We start from the raw sequence: 16,621 nt of genomic DNA on the forward strand, positions 1-16,621 counted from the left end.
TGTGAGAGCAGATAGATGTGTCTGAAATGTCAGCTGGAATAGTCATGGGAGCCCAGCGAGGAGAGATGCCTAGGGATGTCACAGGTGGGCTAGTTGTGTTGCTAGATTAGATTAGTGTAGCAGTGTAATGGGCTGTTTTCGTTTAATGTTGCTAAAGTTAGCTATACTAGACAGAAATATAGCCATAACAAGTTCATTCAAGGCTAATGTGAAAAACTAAACAGTTGAATTAATTGCTCCTAAAGGGCTGTCACATTTTGCTGCATTCAGATGCAAAAGAAGTGATGATGATGCTGTCTTTAAGAAATGTTCACAGGGTGTCCGCAAAGTTTTAAAAAGTATTAAAAGGTTGGAAAATTTACTAATCGTACATTTTATGAGGTATTACATTTCTTAACTATTTTTTAAACAGGGAATATCCAAATCGCTGCTCCTAGACTTAAGTCCAACAGTGCAACAGTGCAAGAATAAAGTCTAGAGACCAGTATAAAATAAATATGGACATATAAAAACTATGTCAGTGCAAGAATGGTTTGACGTAATAGGGTTACAGCCATTATTCAAGTATTGATTATAAAGCATTAAGTATTAAGTATAGGTATAAGTGTGGCCACAATCCAGCTGTGGGATGGAGGGAGGGGTTATGCATATGAGCTAATATAGCATGCAAACAGTGAAGCAGTAAGACAGTGGTAAAAAGTGGCTAGTGGACAAACAGTACACAAACATGGAGAGGGTGGAGAGGCAAACAGACTATGCGGAGAAGTCTATCTCTCCTCTTCCCTTTAAGTGAAGCATTGAACAGTTCAATGGCCCTGGGGACAAATGACTTCCTCAGTCTGTCTGTTGTGCAAGGCAGTGAGCGAAGTGTCCAGCTGATCAAGCTCTTCTGCTTTGTAATAGTGCTGTGGAGTGGATGACACTCATTGTCCAAAATGTTGATCAGTTTGTTCAGGGTCCTTTTATCAGATATTGAAGTGATGCACTCCAGTTCAGCTCCTACTATAGAGCCAGCTTTCCTTACCAGCCTGTCAAGTCGCCCAGCATCCTTTTTTGTGCTTCCTCCCCAGCATACCACTGCATAGAAGAGGACGCTGGCAACAACTGACTGGTAGAACATCCTGAGGAGCTTGCTGCACACATTGAAGGACCGCAGCCTCCTCAGGAAGTACAGCCTGCTCTGCCCTTTCTTGTAGAGTTCTTCAGTATTGGCTGACCAGTCCAGTTTATTGTCCAGGTGGAGACCCAGATACTTGTAGGTGCTTACCACCTCCACATTGACCCCATCAATGGAGACTGGTAGCAGAGCGGGCTTAGACCTGCATAAATCCACCACCATCTCCTTGGTCTTTGAAGTGTTGAATTGAAGGTGATTGAGTTTGCACCATTGCACAAAGTCCTCCACCAGGCTCCTGTACTCCTCCTCTTGCTCGTCCCTGATACACCCCACAATTGCAGTATCGTCAGAAAACTTCTGCATGTCGCATGACTCGGTGTTGTAGCAGAAGTCAGATGTGTACAGGGTGAACAGGACTGGAGAGAGCACAGTTCCCTGTGGGGCTCCGGTGCTGCTGATCAGTGTCCGAGAGACAGTTCTTCAGTCTAACTGTGGTCGCTCGGGTAATCTGTAATCCAGGTTACCAGGTGAGCGTCCACACCCATCTGCAAGAGCTTGTCTCCCAGTCTGAGGGGTTGGATGGTGTTAAAAGCACTTGAGAAATCAAAGAACATGATTCTCACAGCACTTTTCCCCTTATCTATGCCTTTTATATTTTGCTTGTTCTGATTTGCTTTTATTTTTTATTTTTTAGCCATATCCTCTGTGCAGCACTTTGGTCAGTGGAAACTGTTTTAAATGTGCTCTATAAACTAAATTTACTTACTTACTTATCGTCCACTTTCTCCTGGTATGCAAACTGTAACGGGTCTAGTGCATGGCGTACCTGGGGTCTGAGCATACATAAGACCAGTCGCTCCATTGTCTTCATCACATGTGATGTTAGAGCGACAGGCCTGTAGTCATTAAGCTCACTTGGGTGTGGCTTCTTAGGGACAGGGGTGAGACATGATGTCTTCAACAGTTTTGGAACTTGTCCGAGACGGAGACTCAAGTTGAAGATGTGCTTCAGTGGCTCCCCCAGTTCAGCAGCACAGGCCTTGAGCAGCCTTGGACACAGTCTGTCAGGCCCGACTGCCTTCCTAGAACAAAGTTTCCTCAGTTGCCGTGATGATGATGGGGGGGGGGGGGTGCATCTGGGGTCTGTGTGTCTGATGGCTGTGGACTGAAGTCGTTGTCACCTCATTGTTCGTGGTCGCCATGTGGGGGAGGGGTGCAATATCCAGTGATGGTGGGGGGGGGGGGGCGAAAGCCTGTTGGGGATGACCACCTCCTTGATGTCCCTGTCAAGGCTGCCATGGTCGTGGACACCTCAACAGGCACAGCAGGGAGGCATCAGGCGGGGGCAGGGCATGGGGTGATGGGGGGCTTAGGTCATTGGATGTCACCGGGATGCAGAGCTGGAGAGACAGGGAGATGGGGGTAGGGCAGGCATGCAAACAAGAGCAGTGTCTGAGTCAGCAGGGGGTGGTGGACAGACCACTGCCATTGGAGCTGGTGCAGGGCAATCAAACCTGTTGTAAAAGTGGTTCAACTGGTTCGCCCTATCCAGATCTCCCTCCACAGAGCTGCTGCCCTTCTTAAGGCCAGTGATGGTCTTCATTCCATACCTCCTTGATCTTGAAAGATCTGACCCCCAGTCAGTCCTCCGTTCTGCGTCAAATCGACGGTGTAGCCCCACAGAGCCCTGTGCGTTGCTGTGTAGCCTCTCCTAGCTCACGGCTGATGAAAGTCTCTTGACGGTTTGTGCACAGAGTGTAATTTGTGTGCTATAAGTGGGGTAATAGACTGTGAAGATTGCCTCCAAAAGGACCCAAAGCTGTCATCTTTGCCCATATGAGGAGATCCTGGAGATATCTGAAGCTAACTACTTATTGCAAGTTGCACTGCAAGTTAGCTCCCATGTAGAGAATATCAGAGTTCCCCGTCTTAACGTACCGAAGATCACTAAACTCAGTCAAAGTCAGATGACAAAAGTGTGTAGGGCAAAACGTCTGTATTTCAGACTTTTTCATCACTGCGAGAGTTTAACAGGTGCGATTGCACAGTTTTAAAAACAAAGTTTAAGGGTTGTTTTAAGGACATGTTTGTGCATGCCCATACCCAGCCACTCTGAAATAGACAAAGGCGATTCAAAACGAGTCAGAAAATCGAGACAGGACCCATCGTCAAAATTTCGGTGTCCACCACTCTGAGTCTCTTTTCTGGTTTGTTTTGGATGAACTAAAGTGCTAAATACCGGAATTATCATTTAAAAACACCAATTTGACTTGTCTTATGCAAATCTGTTGTTGAAGGCTCCAGCAGGCTTGATAGGTTCACCCTTTATTTGCCCAGCATGGGTCATTACGCTTCAGCCAAATCCACTGGCTGCTTCTTTCTGCTGCCTCCGAGATTTCGCTAATGGTCTTCCTCAAGGCCTGACCACAGCTCCCGAGCTCTTTTAGCAGTCTGATGGTAGACAAAGCCACAAATCCTCTGCATCCTACCTCAACTGGATAGACTTTGGTGTTGGTGATAGACACGCTGCTTTGCTTCTGCTGCTAGCTCTGCATAACGCAGCTTCTTACGCTCATAGGCCTCTTCTATCAGGGGACTGTGAGCTCAATGCAAAGGGGACCTCAGTATCAGGTCTGGCCAACAAATATGCAGACTTATCATGCTTATTATAATAGGTCTAGTATGAAGTGTCCATTAGGTCTATGAAATAATCAGAGATGTCTGAAAGAAAACTCATATAGGTTGCTAGATTAATGCTAGGGTACTTGGGATGGTTGCTAGGGTTGATGGTGGTTGCTATGCTAAATGAAGCGGTTGCTATGCTGGTTGCTTGGGTAATGATGTTGGTTGCTGTGACTGTTGTTAGGTTGACATTATAATAGTGGTTGTTAGGTAGTTGCTAGGATAATTAAGATGGTTGTTAGGGTAAACATAATGGTTTCTAGGTAGTAGAGAAAGAGAGCCTTTGAAGTTAAGCAGTTAACCCTTAGTGGCCGACGGATTGTCATATCACATGTGTCATATCACATGAAAGAGTGCAATGCAAATGAAATGCAGAGACCAAATTTCCCTCACAGGATCAAAAGAGTATATATACTTCTATATAATTATCTACAATCTATAAAAAGACTACCCTATAGTTAGAAACCAGGCCTAGTCATTCACAATGAGCCCTTTCACACTGCCAAAATCCCCGCATTTTTGGCGGTATGAAGTGTCTCGCCAAATTTACTACCAAGCACTAGCCTGGCTAGCGCCACCACTTCTCAATGAGACGTGGTCTGGGAACCAAACGTTAATTTTCTCGTATTTGAAAAAAATGCCCAGATCCGTTTATTGGGTGCCACGGATGTCTATCAAATGCGTCTGTGCATAGCTCATCATCGTCTTGCTTTCCCCCTTGTTCTGTGATTGGTCCCCTATCTCAGGCGAAAATTTGCTCCATGGTCTCCAGGCTGCCTTAGCAGCGTGAATCAAATTGCGCGCAAGGCAGCATGGGAACACCCAGGCTAACCAAGCACCCATTTTGCTGAGAAAATTTGTTTCGGCACCAGTGTGAATGCATTAGTATAGTATAGTATATATACTCTTTTGATCCCGTGAGGGAAATTTATTCCAATCCGTGAATTAGTGAAACACACACAGCACACAGTGTACACACAGTGAGGTGAAGCACACACTAATCCCGGCGCAGTGAGCTGCCTGCATCAACAGCGGCGCTCGGGGAGCAGTGAGGGGTTAGGTGCCTTGCTCAAGGGCACTTCAGCCGTGCCTACTGGTCGGGGTTCAAACTGGCAACCCTCCGGTTACAGGTCCGAAGTGCTAACCAGTAGGCCACGGCTGCCCCATTAAAGGGGAATCTGGGGGGGCATTTTGATGCTACATCATGTCCAGCCCACCACAGGAGATTGCAAATCTGACTGATTAAAAGCAGCAATAGCAGAGACAGCACATTGTGGCAATCCTTAAATTCACAAAGTCTCCAGTCATTTAACGCCTGCTAGAGTTGACTGTAGTTCGGTATGCAATCGGTTGCCATAATAGGCTATCCTAAAATCCAGCGATAAAACAAAGCATGAACTCATGAGCGTCTGTCCTATCCTCTGATTTTAATGTTTACAGATATCTAGGCGATATTTGTAACATTTATTTTGTATTTGGCCAGTTATAAATTCATGTATTGAACAATTTAAACACATTGTGAAACCTAAACCCAAAAGTTGGAGACATGCATATAGACATTGCTGCAAATTTAAAACCGGATTACTCTGGAATGGCCAACTGTACACCTTTGTGTTCGGTAAGGTCTGCTGTTTATTCTGATATATGGTTTGTCATGTGTTGAGAAGTTTGTGAAGTATTCCACCGAGATGAATGGGTACGGAGACGGGCACAGAATGTAATATGATTAGATTAAACTTACTTTTCTCGCAAACCGTTTACCATAACAACTAGCGACTAACATTGTTTAAAAGCTGAGAAAAAGGCTCTTTCGTGTGATACATGTGATATCTGTGTGATGATGAGTAGGCTACTTTGCGAGTAGAATGGTTGAATTTGGACGCACTCTCTTTTTTGCCGTGTGCTGTCACTTTCTTCACTGCGTAAAAGACTACATTAATTTGCACTGTGAATGCTAAGCTTAATTTGCCAGGCCATAGGCTAAATAAAAATCGCTAGTCAGACGTAACGCAGAATTTTGAAAAAAGGGGGCACCAAGGCCACAGTAGCCTGTGAAATTCCGATTTTCAAAGGGGCATCATGGCCAACGCAGGGGGCAACTCTTCTCTTCAATTTCCCTTCCAAATTACTTTTTATTGTCTGAAGACATCGATCGCAAGAATCTAACATTCTAAGTAGTGCTTATCGCATGATTAATTCTATTTTGCATTTCTGAACTTTCCAGGAGTCCATGTTAACAATATAAAGCATTTATTGTGTATACTATCTTGATTAGAATTCAAATGAAAGCAAAGCAAGTTACTTCATTAACTTAACTTTAAGACATAGGTCTATTTGATTATTTCAAATCAAATTTCAAAAGATGTGCAGCAGACCTGAGGCAACACAATATATTATTCAGAAATATAGCTAATAAAGGGCATAATAAACATAAAATACTATATTCATTATCTTTGAGTTCAGTTGAAAATAAGGAACTTTGACATGAGTACACTGCCATTTTATAGGCCTACAGTCTATGGCAGTGGTTCCCAACCTTTTTTCTCCAGGGCCCCCCTAATTCACTTCTGTTGGAATTCGCGCCCCCCCCAAAAAAAAAATTTTTTAAAGGAAAATCATACGTCTTTATTTTGTGTGCCTTTATTTAATAAATGTAATTATTTTCATAGCTTACACAGAGTAGCAGCACGCAAGCAGCAGTTGACATTAAACATGTGAAATATCCAATCTGTGCTGTGCTTCAAAAAAAAAAAAAGAACATCATTCTGTTCTAAAATCTTTTCCCTCAAGTTTCCTACCGCTTAGTAATCATTCCATCTTCACCAAGCAATGAACAACAAAATGAACATTGAACAAAAAAAAGATGAAATCATTAATGTGAACCTTGGGCTTGCATACCCACAGCCAGGGCTGGAATGTCAGGTGTAATATGAGTGACAGCCAGTCTAAAGTCGTTGTGCACCTCCAGTCTGTTGCGCGCTTTTGTTTTGATGGCGACAAGTGCACTGAAGGCCGTTTCTGAAAGATACGTGGTACTGAACGGGAGTATGATCCTTGTTGTGGCATGCAGTGTGAGTCTTGGAGCAATGCTGGGTGCCTTCACGATCCAAAACTTTTTAAATCCGTGTTCCTTGAATGAATTAAAGAAAGAATGAAATGAATTATGCTTAATTATGTCCAACATCCCAATTAGCGCGAGCACAGAGGCTTATTGCTAACAGTGATACAATACTGAATGCAATAGTATAGGCCTACCTGGAAATATTTCTTTGACAGAGTGTTGGCCTGGATATCGGTGAGCTCATCTTCACAATTAAGGTATTGCACATCCTCGACTTTTGCAATAAAGGGATCCAACACCCACGATTCTTTCGATACGTATTCATCTGTGTCAGCAAACCGTGATTTAATCTCATTTTGCAATGCGTTCATGTGTCTGGTAAACTCACGATGGACAGATACAGGGATCGTTTCAGGATAATTTCGGCATTGTTTCAGCAGTAGTGGGAACTGTTGTAGCTCTCCCTTTTCCATCTTCCCGACCCTATACTCCAGTTTACGCACGAATGCGTCAAGCGCCTCCTTACATTGTATGATGTTAGACTCCGCGCCTTGGAGACGCTTGTTCGTTTCATTGTACAGACTGAAGATATCGGCTAGGTATGCTGTTTTAATCCAGAATGATTCAGTTACTTTCTCTGACAGTGCTGGGCTGTGAGTTTTGAGAAATTCAGCTACTTTTTCACCCAATTCCACAAAACGCACCAGCACTCGGCCCCGTGAAAGCCAGCGCACATCTGTGTGCAGGAGGAGTGTTTGATGCGCCTCATCCTCGCACAAATCTGCAAACAGACGCTGTCTGGTGGAGCGACCTTTGATGAAATTTATGATTTTAACTACAGTCGCGAGTGTTTCACTGAGGTCGTCAGACAGTTTTTTGCTGGCCAGTGCCTGGCGGTGTATCATGCAGTGAAATATTATGCAGTGTGGGGCCTTTTCTTTCAAGCGACTGTTAAATCCTTTGTTTTTACCCATCATCGAGGCAGCGCCATCTGAACAACATGCAACTACATTCTCATAGGGAAGCTTTTGGGACGAGAAGTAATTATCCACTGCTGTAAAAATATCCTCACCCCTGGTAGTGGTGCTAAGGTTGACAGACATAAGAATGTCCTGCTTCAGATCGATCTTCCCCCTCTATAAATTGCACATAAACAATGAGCACAGCCTCGTCTGCTACAGTTGTAGTTTCATCAAGCTGTATGGCAAACTGCCCCTTTCTAAGCTTTTCTACCAGCTGTTGCTCGCAGTTATTTGCCATCTTATCGATTCGGTCTTTCACTGTGTTATTCGAGAGTGGCACAGTTTTTAGTTTCTCTGCCACCTGTGGGCCACACAGTTTCTCAACTATTTTAATGCAAGCTGGTTTGATGAGCTGCTCGCCAATGTTGTGAGGTTTTTTTGCTTTTGCTATTAAAAGCGAGCACTCAAAAGAAGCTTCAGTAGCCTTCTGTATATCACTGCCAGCCCTATTAAACGCGGACCTGATATCCATTGGCTTGTTTGCCTTAAGAAGCTGTTCTTTCCGTAGAAAAAAACCCCGATCATTCCCAACCGTTTCAGGATGCTTTGTCACCTGGTGCCGCTTCATTTTGCTGGGTTTCATGCTATCATTAGCTAGCCTTTCACCGCATATCACGCACTCTGGTCGGCAGTCCGTTCCCTGAGTAAACCCCATCATAATATATCTCTCGTGGTAGTTCCTAATTTTCTTTTTCACACTAGCTGTGCTGTCAGTGTCATTTTTGCGTTTGTCAGCCATAGTTTCAATTGTATTCATTCATTTCTTTCCTAACATTAACTTTGTGCACGAACAAGTAAACTTGTGAGCTCAGTCAGTATTCGAACGTTCTATCTACGGAGGCTGATAAAGATAAAAATTATGGTTATGGTTATGATTGTGGGATTTTGCAGACAGGTTTTCATAGCTATTAGGCCTATGCTTATGCTTTGATTGGAGCTTTGCGACGATGTATTACTGTGTTATTACTGTTGTAAAATTTTGCATCTTACAATGCACCTGTTTCACGATAAAGCTTCGCGCACCCCCCAGACTCTCTAGCGCCCCCCCAAGGGGGTCGCGCCCCCCAGGTTGGGAAACACTGGTCTATGGTGAGCTGTCACTTGCCACACACATCAGCGCCAAAGTTTTTAACACGCAAACACTGGATGAAGAATGGATTTTATGGAGCGGCGTCGACCAAATATAACTGAATCGTGATTTACACGGCGGCAAAGTGCGATGCTGGTGTGCAGAGTTGTATTGAAAAGAATGGAATCTAATGTACAGTAAATGAATGTCGAAAGCAGAGTGCATCTCACTCATGTCGGCATCGGTGTCCACAGCAATTTAAAACACCATTCAGCTGACCGGGAGTTCAGAACTGCGTTGGTGTTTATTGTACGAATCTACTCTTTGGCCGGCTCGTAAGCCCAAACAAGTATGTGCAGCATGCCTTTACGTAGCCTACTAAAGGCGCATCATCATAAAGATAGGCTAGCCTACATTTAATCTGCATCACGCCCCATTTTAGCGGAAAACAAGTTAACATACATATATCATTGATTCTAATGGGAAAGACAGATAGCCTAATCACACCTTGACGTTACATCTAGTTATTAATTTACAGGCCATTCAATAATTTTACTAACACGGCAGTTATAAAGAATTATGTGTATGTTACTTAGGCTACTCATGTCGAAACGATGTAGGCTACATTACAACCCATTCAGCACGTAGCCTACTAGCTACACTTACCATATCCCATGTAAAACGGTTAGCTTGCTAGCTAGCTAACTGCGGAACTTCAGTATAACAGGCATAGCCAATTATCTCACCTAGTTGTAGGAAAAAGGCTACGTTCATATTACAAGTGATAGAATGAAGGTGTGACTTATGTTTAGTTGATGTTATGACATGTAAAGTTAAGCTTGCCGAACTTAGTTATAGTCAGCCACGGGCAGTTTGACTGTGCCTATATTCGTGACACTCCTGTTAGTAGGCTAAACTGGAAAGAGCAAAAAATAGGAACATAATGGTCACATTAATCGCATAAACACACAGATAACTCTTATACCAACCTTATTTTGTGCCTTTTATTCACAGATTTAGTAAGTATAACCCCGTGCGTGTACATGCAGCACGGTCTAGCTAGATCCAGTGTGGTGTTGTAGTTGTTCTTAGAGGTGGGTCGGTCGCGAACGAACTAGTTCCTTCGAACGGCTCTTTAAAATGAACGACCTGAACTAGTTCGCCTTTCCAGTTCTTGTTCGTTCGTCGCTGAATCACACTGACTTAGTGCTACTGTGAATGCCTCTGGCCCAGCTTCCTAACGGTGTGTTTCCACACAACGAAATTTCGCGTCGCTCTCATTGAGGTTGAATGGAGACGAAATTCGCCCTAGTTGAGCGAAATGAAAGCGAATCGCAGAGGCAGGCGAAACAAAGTTGGCCAAAGTTTAACTTTATTTAAATGAGGACCATTCGAGAACCAATCAGGTCCGCGTCTTTGTGTTTGGAGGCGGGAGTTACAAAAAAGTCTGACCAAGATGGCGGAGACTACCTGAGCTGTAACACGAAAATTTGTATGTGATTAAAATGTTTCTACACGAACATTGGCACTTGTATCAACACGAATTGTGGTTTATATGCCACACGAACTTAGTCAGAGCACATACTCCACTAAATAGACCACTATATATGTTAGTTTAAGCACTCGATTTTTTTTTAGCTAGCTGACAGCCGAAATGCTAGTATTTTAGGACATTGAATTGCATTGTAAACCTAGCTAGACAGCTAGGCTACATGCTGCAACACATGTATGAAATATATTATGTCTTATTGACCTTGTTGTTTCTATGAACATGAATTGTTGTTTATAGGCAACATCAACTTAGTCGAGGCATAAAGACCCCTGGATATCTTCATTAAGTACTTAAACGTTTGAATTAGCTGATTAGCCTAATTAGCTCGCTTGCTACCACTGGCTAGACACTGCAGTCAAAAGGTTAGCAGTTTCGCCGTCACGCCCCCGAGGCGAAATTTCGCTGGCCGAAAATCGCGAGGTGTTTCGCTGTGTGGAAACACACCGTAAGGCGAGAGCCAAACCAATCGTATGCTGTTGTCTGTATTGTTTCTAAAACGTTCTCATCGAATTAGCCAATGAGGGGCATGAAAGCATAGCAACCGTTTCCATGAAAAAAAACAAATGGGCTAGTGAGACTAGTGGGAGAGCATACGATAAAAAATAACGATAATGTACATTAACAATTCCATTTTGCATTTCAATATTGGCATTTACATTTAAATATCTGTCTAATGGTAAATGCATGCTGTCTTTGTATTTTCTGTGTCATGTCAGGTTAATAAATGTCTCTTCAATCTGTCTCGTTCGTTCGTTCTCACGCCAAGACCTGTTTCACTTCGGTGTGTCGTTCTCGTTAAGTCAGTCACTCGTTCTTGGCAGAGTTAAGCAGAAGAAGCAGAGTGATTATGGCTCTGTAGCCTGGGCAAAATGGGGACTTGAAACCTTTTCATCAATATAATCTTTCTGCCAAGCCTTTAAACATGTTTGTCGGCATAGCATACTGGGTCTTTGTTCTATTATGAATGAACACATTTTTTAAAAAGAAATTAGCTGATCTAGCCGTAGTCTAGAACTACTTCAATATGTCAATTTAATGTCAAGATGAATGAACACATTAGCTACTGCTATTTTGTCTAAAAGTACACAATCATTTAGTTGCAGCTATATTTGCCGCTACAATTACAGTGTTGTGTTGACCGTTTTCACAAAGGAGGAGCTGAGAACCTGCATTCCATGATTCACCGCTGAACTACGTTGTAGGCTACCGGAAATGCGACTGAACGAAAGAACGAACGATTCAGAACGAATCATCTTGGTGAACTGAACGACGCGAACTGTGTCATGAGAACGAACGACAAAATCCACCTCTAGTTGTTCTAACGTTACTAGTTGTTGCAACAGCTTGTGAAAAAACTACAAAGTTTGTTACACCAAAAAGAACGTTAATCTCGCGATAAAAAAATTGACGCCGTTAAAATAGGTTTACGTTAACGCCGTTAATAACGCGTTTAACTGACAGCACTAATTCTAAGCAACAGCAAAGCAAAGCTACTTCACTTGCATTTGTAGGGTACTAAAAATGTGTGCAACAGCTAACCAAAGTGTTGTCGGTTCTCCCGCCATGGTTTTGGAAATCACACACCTGCTGCATCTGACTCACTCTACACGCCCCCTGTTGCACGTCACGTTTTAATTTGCTAGCTAATCCTGCCTCCTGGCTCCCCAAAATGCCGGATCATGTGAACAGATTAGCAGGCCGGCAAATTTTCAACTCATTTTCAGACACACGATGCTGCAAAAAGACGTCTCCCCTTCCCGCAAATTTTGCATGATCTCTGTGTGAAAAGGGCTACTGTTATTTTTCGTCAATAGGCAAAATACATAATCAATTGTTTTAAATCTTGGGGGGGGGGTTAAAACCGTACCATTACTGTGGCCCAAAAACTGATACATACCGAACCGTGGGCACACTGTACCACTGCATCCCGAATTTAAAAACGGAAATTATTTGAGAAATCGTGATTTATCTTGAGATCGGATAAAAAAAATAGATTAAAATGGAGAATTTGTCTGCAGCACTGGAGACTTGAGATTAATGGCAGCAGTGTGCTTTTATGAAGGTAATTGGTGATTAATTTAAAGAATCTAAAATATGAAACTTTTTTTTTCTAATATTTTTGTGTTATGTTGTAGTTTAGATCATTTCAGTATTGTTCTACAATGTAGGAAATAGTCTAAATTAAGACAATTCTATGAAGTAGAATCTGAGTAGTTTTGTCCAAACTTTTGGACTGGTACTGTACAACTACCCTGGAAATCCAGAGTTCTCGCAGGAGCACAATGGAATTGGCAATGAGCAATGATGCAGTCACTTTTTCCCCTTTCATCCCATGGAACCAATCAAATCGTATCTGAGGCGAGCTAAACTGATGACGACAGCACTGCAACGTTGGAAACATTGATCGTAGTGTTATCCAATTGCGTCGATGTCCAGAATCATTCAAAGTAAACATTGGTCTAGTGTTATCCAAATGCATGCTTGGTGCCGCCCCTCGAGTTGGGCCATTACATTGTTCGTGACCAGACCCTTAATCTTTCTAGATTACCAGGGTCTGGATTTTCCAGGCTACTGTACAACCTCAATTCCAAAAAAGTTTGGACGCTGTGTAAAATGTGAAAAAAAAAAAAAAATATGATTTACAAATCATGTTAACCTTACATTTCATTGACAATACTTCAATATTAATATGTTGTCTGTCCTTTTTGTAGCTAAATATTGGTTTATGATATCAGTGTCAACTTGATATTCATTTCTATACAAACCAAGATGGTGGATTCCTACAGAAACGCAAGCACCCATCCCATAAATGTATCTAAATTATCTCTTTACCAAAAAGGACATTGTACTCGAAGAGCTGTAAACAGTGTTGAAAGGCAGAAATAAGGCACCCACCAGCCCAGCACCAAACTCCGAGCACGCAAAATATTTTAGGATATTTTAGGTAGTAAAAGCTCCCGTTAAGAACCAAACCTGATTTTGTTGAAATCTACACACTTATGGCTACTGAAAAATGTAAGGTTCATCAATCAAATTTTTTTTTAAGTATTAAAAAACATCTTTATTTTCAAATGTTCAAACGAAAGGGGTGGAAATTGGTACTTTTAGAATATGTCTAGAAGAGTAATTTCTACTTTAATTACAGACATGACATGCAGTTGTACCATCTGCTCTGTTAGCAGGTCATCCCCATAGTGAACTCCATCGGGCTGAATGAACAGGAGTTGCTGTTTTTGTCCCAGGCGGGAAGAGGCCCACACTCTGAGCTGAAGACTTGGGATGGCTTACCAGATGTGGGTCGTGTCAGTGACATACTTCTGTGGATCCTCAAGCAGCATGGTCGCAGTGATCCAAGTTCAGAGGCTGACCTTACACGCATCCATTTCCACACATTGTCTTATCACATTTTGGCTACAGTCGATGGATACTGGGGCAACCAGGTCGCAGCTGTGGCAGCTGGGGCACGTGTGGCTAGCTGTCAAGCTTGTGGCATCCAGGCCATTGATGTCCAAAAAGTGATCCTCAAAGCCCCGCACACATTTTACAGCTCACATAGTGAGCCCAGGGAGCAACTGAATATCAGTCCAAATCAGCCTGTCACAATATGGCACCGTGATAATGTGACCTTCTACCTGACCCCTGTTCTGGTGTGTAAACAACCTCTGCGGACAGTGGGGTTAGGTGATGCCATCTCTGCTGAGGGACTCTTTTATTCAGAAATGCTGTCACATGAGCTCTAAGGACCTGCTATAAAGTTGATCATGGCTCTTCATCTATAGTTACTTGTACATGGTACTGTTACAGAACAATATTCTGTCAAAAAATGTCCACTGTTAAGTTTCTAGTGATGTCCTGTTTTATGCAGTGGATCTCAGAATCATTTCTTCACACTCCAAAATATGTTGATTTTTTTTTAACAGTAATAAGTCAATACATTTATGTTCACTTTCCTTGTTAATTGTTCTGTCATACATTTTGTTGTATGTGTCAAGCAGGTCCGTACCCAGAACATGTCCTTATTGATAAATGCTGAATTTCAGCACAAGTTGTAGCTACTAATAGGTAAGGACCATAGGCAGAGACAGGAAGAAATTTGAATGTCCTCATGTAAAGAAACTAGTCTTAATCCCATAGCGCAATATGTCCTTTTTACCATAACGTTTCCAAAGTGTCATTGAGTACAGGATTTTAGTTGTCTTAAGGTTCAGGCGCCTTCTACCAGCATTATACTACACTTTGTGAAGTTTTTTTTTTTTTTAAATGGATTTGTTCTGTGTTGATGTCAGAGAAAAGAAATGTATAGAGGTATAGTTGGAATAACACCATGGTCAGAATAACACTTCAGGTATTTAAACGTTTTTGTTATTGGCTGTTCTTACTCAGCTCATGAAACCTCTTTCAATGTATAGATTCTCATGTAAAAGTTTTCAAAAAAACTTTTCCCTTTCACAATTTTCTTAAAAAAAATCAGAAATCTGCCATTATGTTGAAATTCTCTCTTTAGTTAAATTCTTTAAATTTTTTCTCACCAAGTTTTTAAGCATAAGGTTTTTTTTACACATTGTGATTTAACTGAAATAATAAATCACACATGTGAATCTTGGAGAAACTTTGACTTTTGTGGACCCCAGATAGTTAAAATGATGAACCGCTGTGGCAGTAATAGATTTTTAAAAAGCGTACTAATAAATACGAAATACAAAGAAAAATGTGCTTCAAGTCATTTTTATACCTCCATATCTGTCCCCCTCCAAGACAGGGATCAAACCCAATGGGATTAACCTATACCTAATATTTTAATTTCTGACTTTCTAGGTATATGGAACATGGCATTATTCTTAGGGGCAATTTACCTCACAGCGAACAGAAAAAAGGAATCCTCAAAACAAACAGATAAACAATCAATTACATAAAGCTATCCAGATGGACAATAGTAACAGGAAAAGGAGGTTTGGCGTATGTGTTTATGTGTCAAACACACACATAAACACACACTTAACACCACCATCTACAAGCCGATTGGTGTACAGTTAATAAATGTATACATAAAGTAAAGTAGGAGAGAGGCCGCACTATGCATATATGTCGTGCCGGGTCACCCGAGCCACTCAAATTCAGTCCTCTCTGTGACACAACACCAGACAAGGTTACATTTTACAGATACAGCCACAGCCCCCAGCGTAATGCAGTAGTGTCTAAGCAGGTGATACATAGCCGGGCCAGGCCCGTCACCATATATCCCACCCCAGCTAATCCCGCAAACAGAAGTGGCCGATACAAATAGACACCAGCCGAATAACAGGAAATTACACACAGATGACAAAAATAATGTCAATGAGAAAAATATACATTAACATAAAGTTGCCACAGCAGCCTGCAATTAATTGAATTAATTTTCACACAGCACTGCACACTACTAATCACACCCAATACTCAGTTTCTCAATCACGGTGTCTGTTCTGCCACTCAAGTCACCCAATAAGAGAGGCTCAGTACACACCTGCCCGCTAGATGGCCGCCGTGCGCAACCCGCATGAAGAGAAAAAAACAACTTGGTCGGCGACTTCTCCACGCCGACCAAAACACATAAATTCCACAAAGCACTCAGTCCCTCTAGGCCAATCACGAACCAGAGTTGAGAGAAGGGGCGGGGCACTCAGTCCACTTTCTGTCGTTCCCAGAATTGAGCGAGCCGTGTCACGTCTTCTTCTCCTAGTCACTGCTAAACGAAGGAAAAACACTCAGTGTCCACTCACAGTCATCTGCCCGCCCATTCACTGAGCGACAAATTATGATCACTTCCCTTAGCTGTGCATTGACTTGACATCTCGCACTCCACGCCCAACGTCAGTCGCGCTGCATGCAAACTCTCCCGTCCGCTCCTCCAAAGCGCTCCTCTCCCTCGCAGGCTGGAAACGTGACAAGACAAACACTCAGACAGCTACAGGCTACAGCGGCCCACTCATTCATCACAGGTGAGAAATATTACTCCCCTTTAGTAGGTGACAGCGCGCTTCTCTTTGTCTCTCCCCTCGCTGGTCTAGCCACAGTCCCGAACTCCACAGCTCTCCGGAACGATAGACAAAACAATGCACAGCCTTTACAATCGCGGCAGTCC

At 42.6% G+C, this 16,621-nt stretch overlaps 1 protein-coding gene across 4 annotated transcripts in view; it reads left to right on the top strand.

Annotated features, from left to right (window-relative positions):
• Positions 1–15,206, top strand: part of adpgk (ADP-dependent glucokinase) — a 52,582-nt gene extending 37,376 nt beyond the window's left edge. For 3 of the 4 annotated variants that reach the window (XM_076302698.1, XM_076302690.1, XM_076302710.1), the window contains one exon: positions 13,683–15,206. In XM_076302698.1, coding sequence (XP_076158813.1) covers positions 13,683–14,243 — 561 coding nt within the window. In that variant the 3' untranslated portion in view covers positions 14,244–15,206. The remainder of the gene's footprint in view (positions 1–13,682) is intronic. The other variant, XM_076302704.1, reaches the window with a different exon arrangement.
• The last annotated feature ends 1,415 nt before the right edge of the window (positions 15,207–16,621 follow it).

The sequence above is a fragment of the Alosa pseudoharengus genome, unplaced genomic scaffold, assembly GCF_046254945.1.
Source record: "Alosa pseudoharengus isolate Yale_2024_CS ecotype anadromous, Long Island Sound unplaced genomic scaffold, YU_APseudo_1.1 YU_APseudo_1.1_scf_10, whole genome shotgun sequence".
NCBI classification, from domain to species: Eukaryota; Metazoa; Chordata; class Actinopteri; order Clupeiformes; family Clupeidae; genus Alosa; species Alosa pseudoharengus.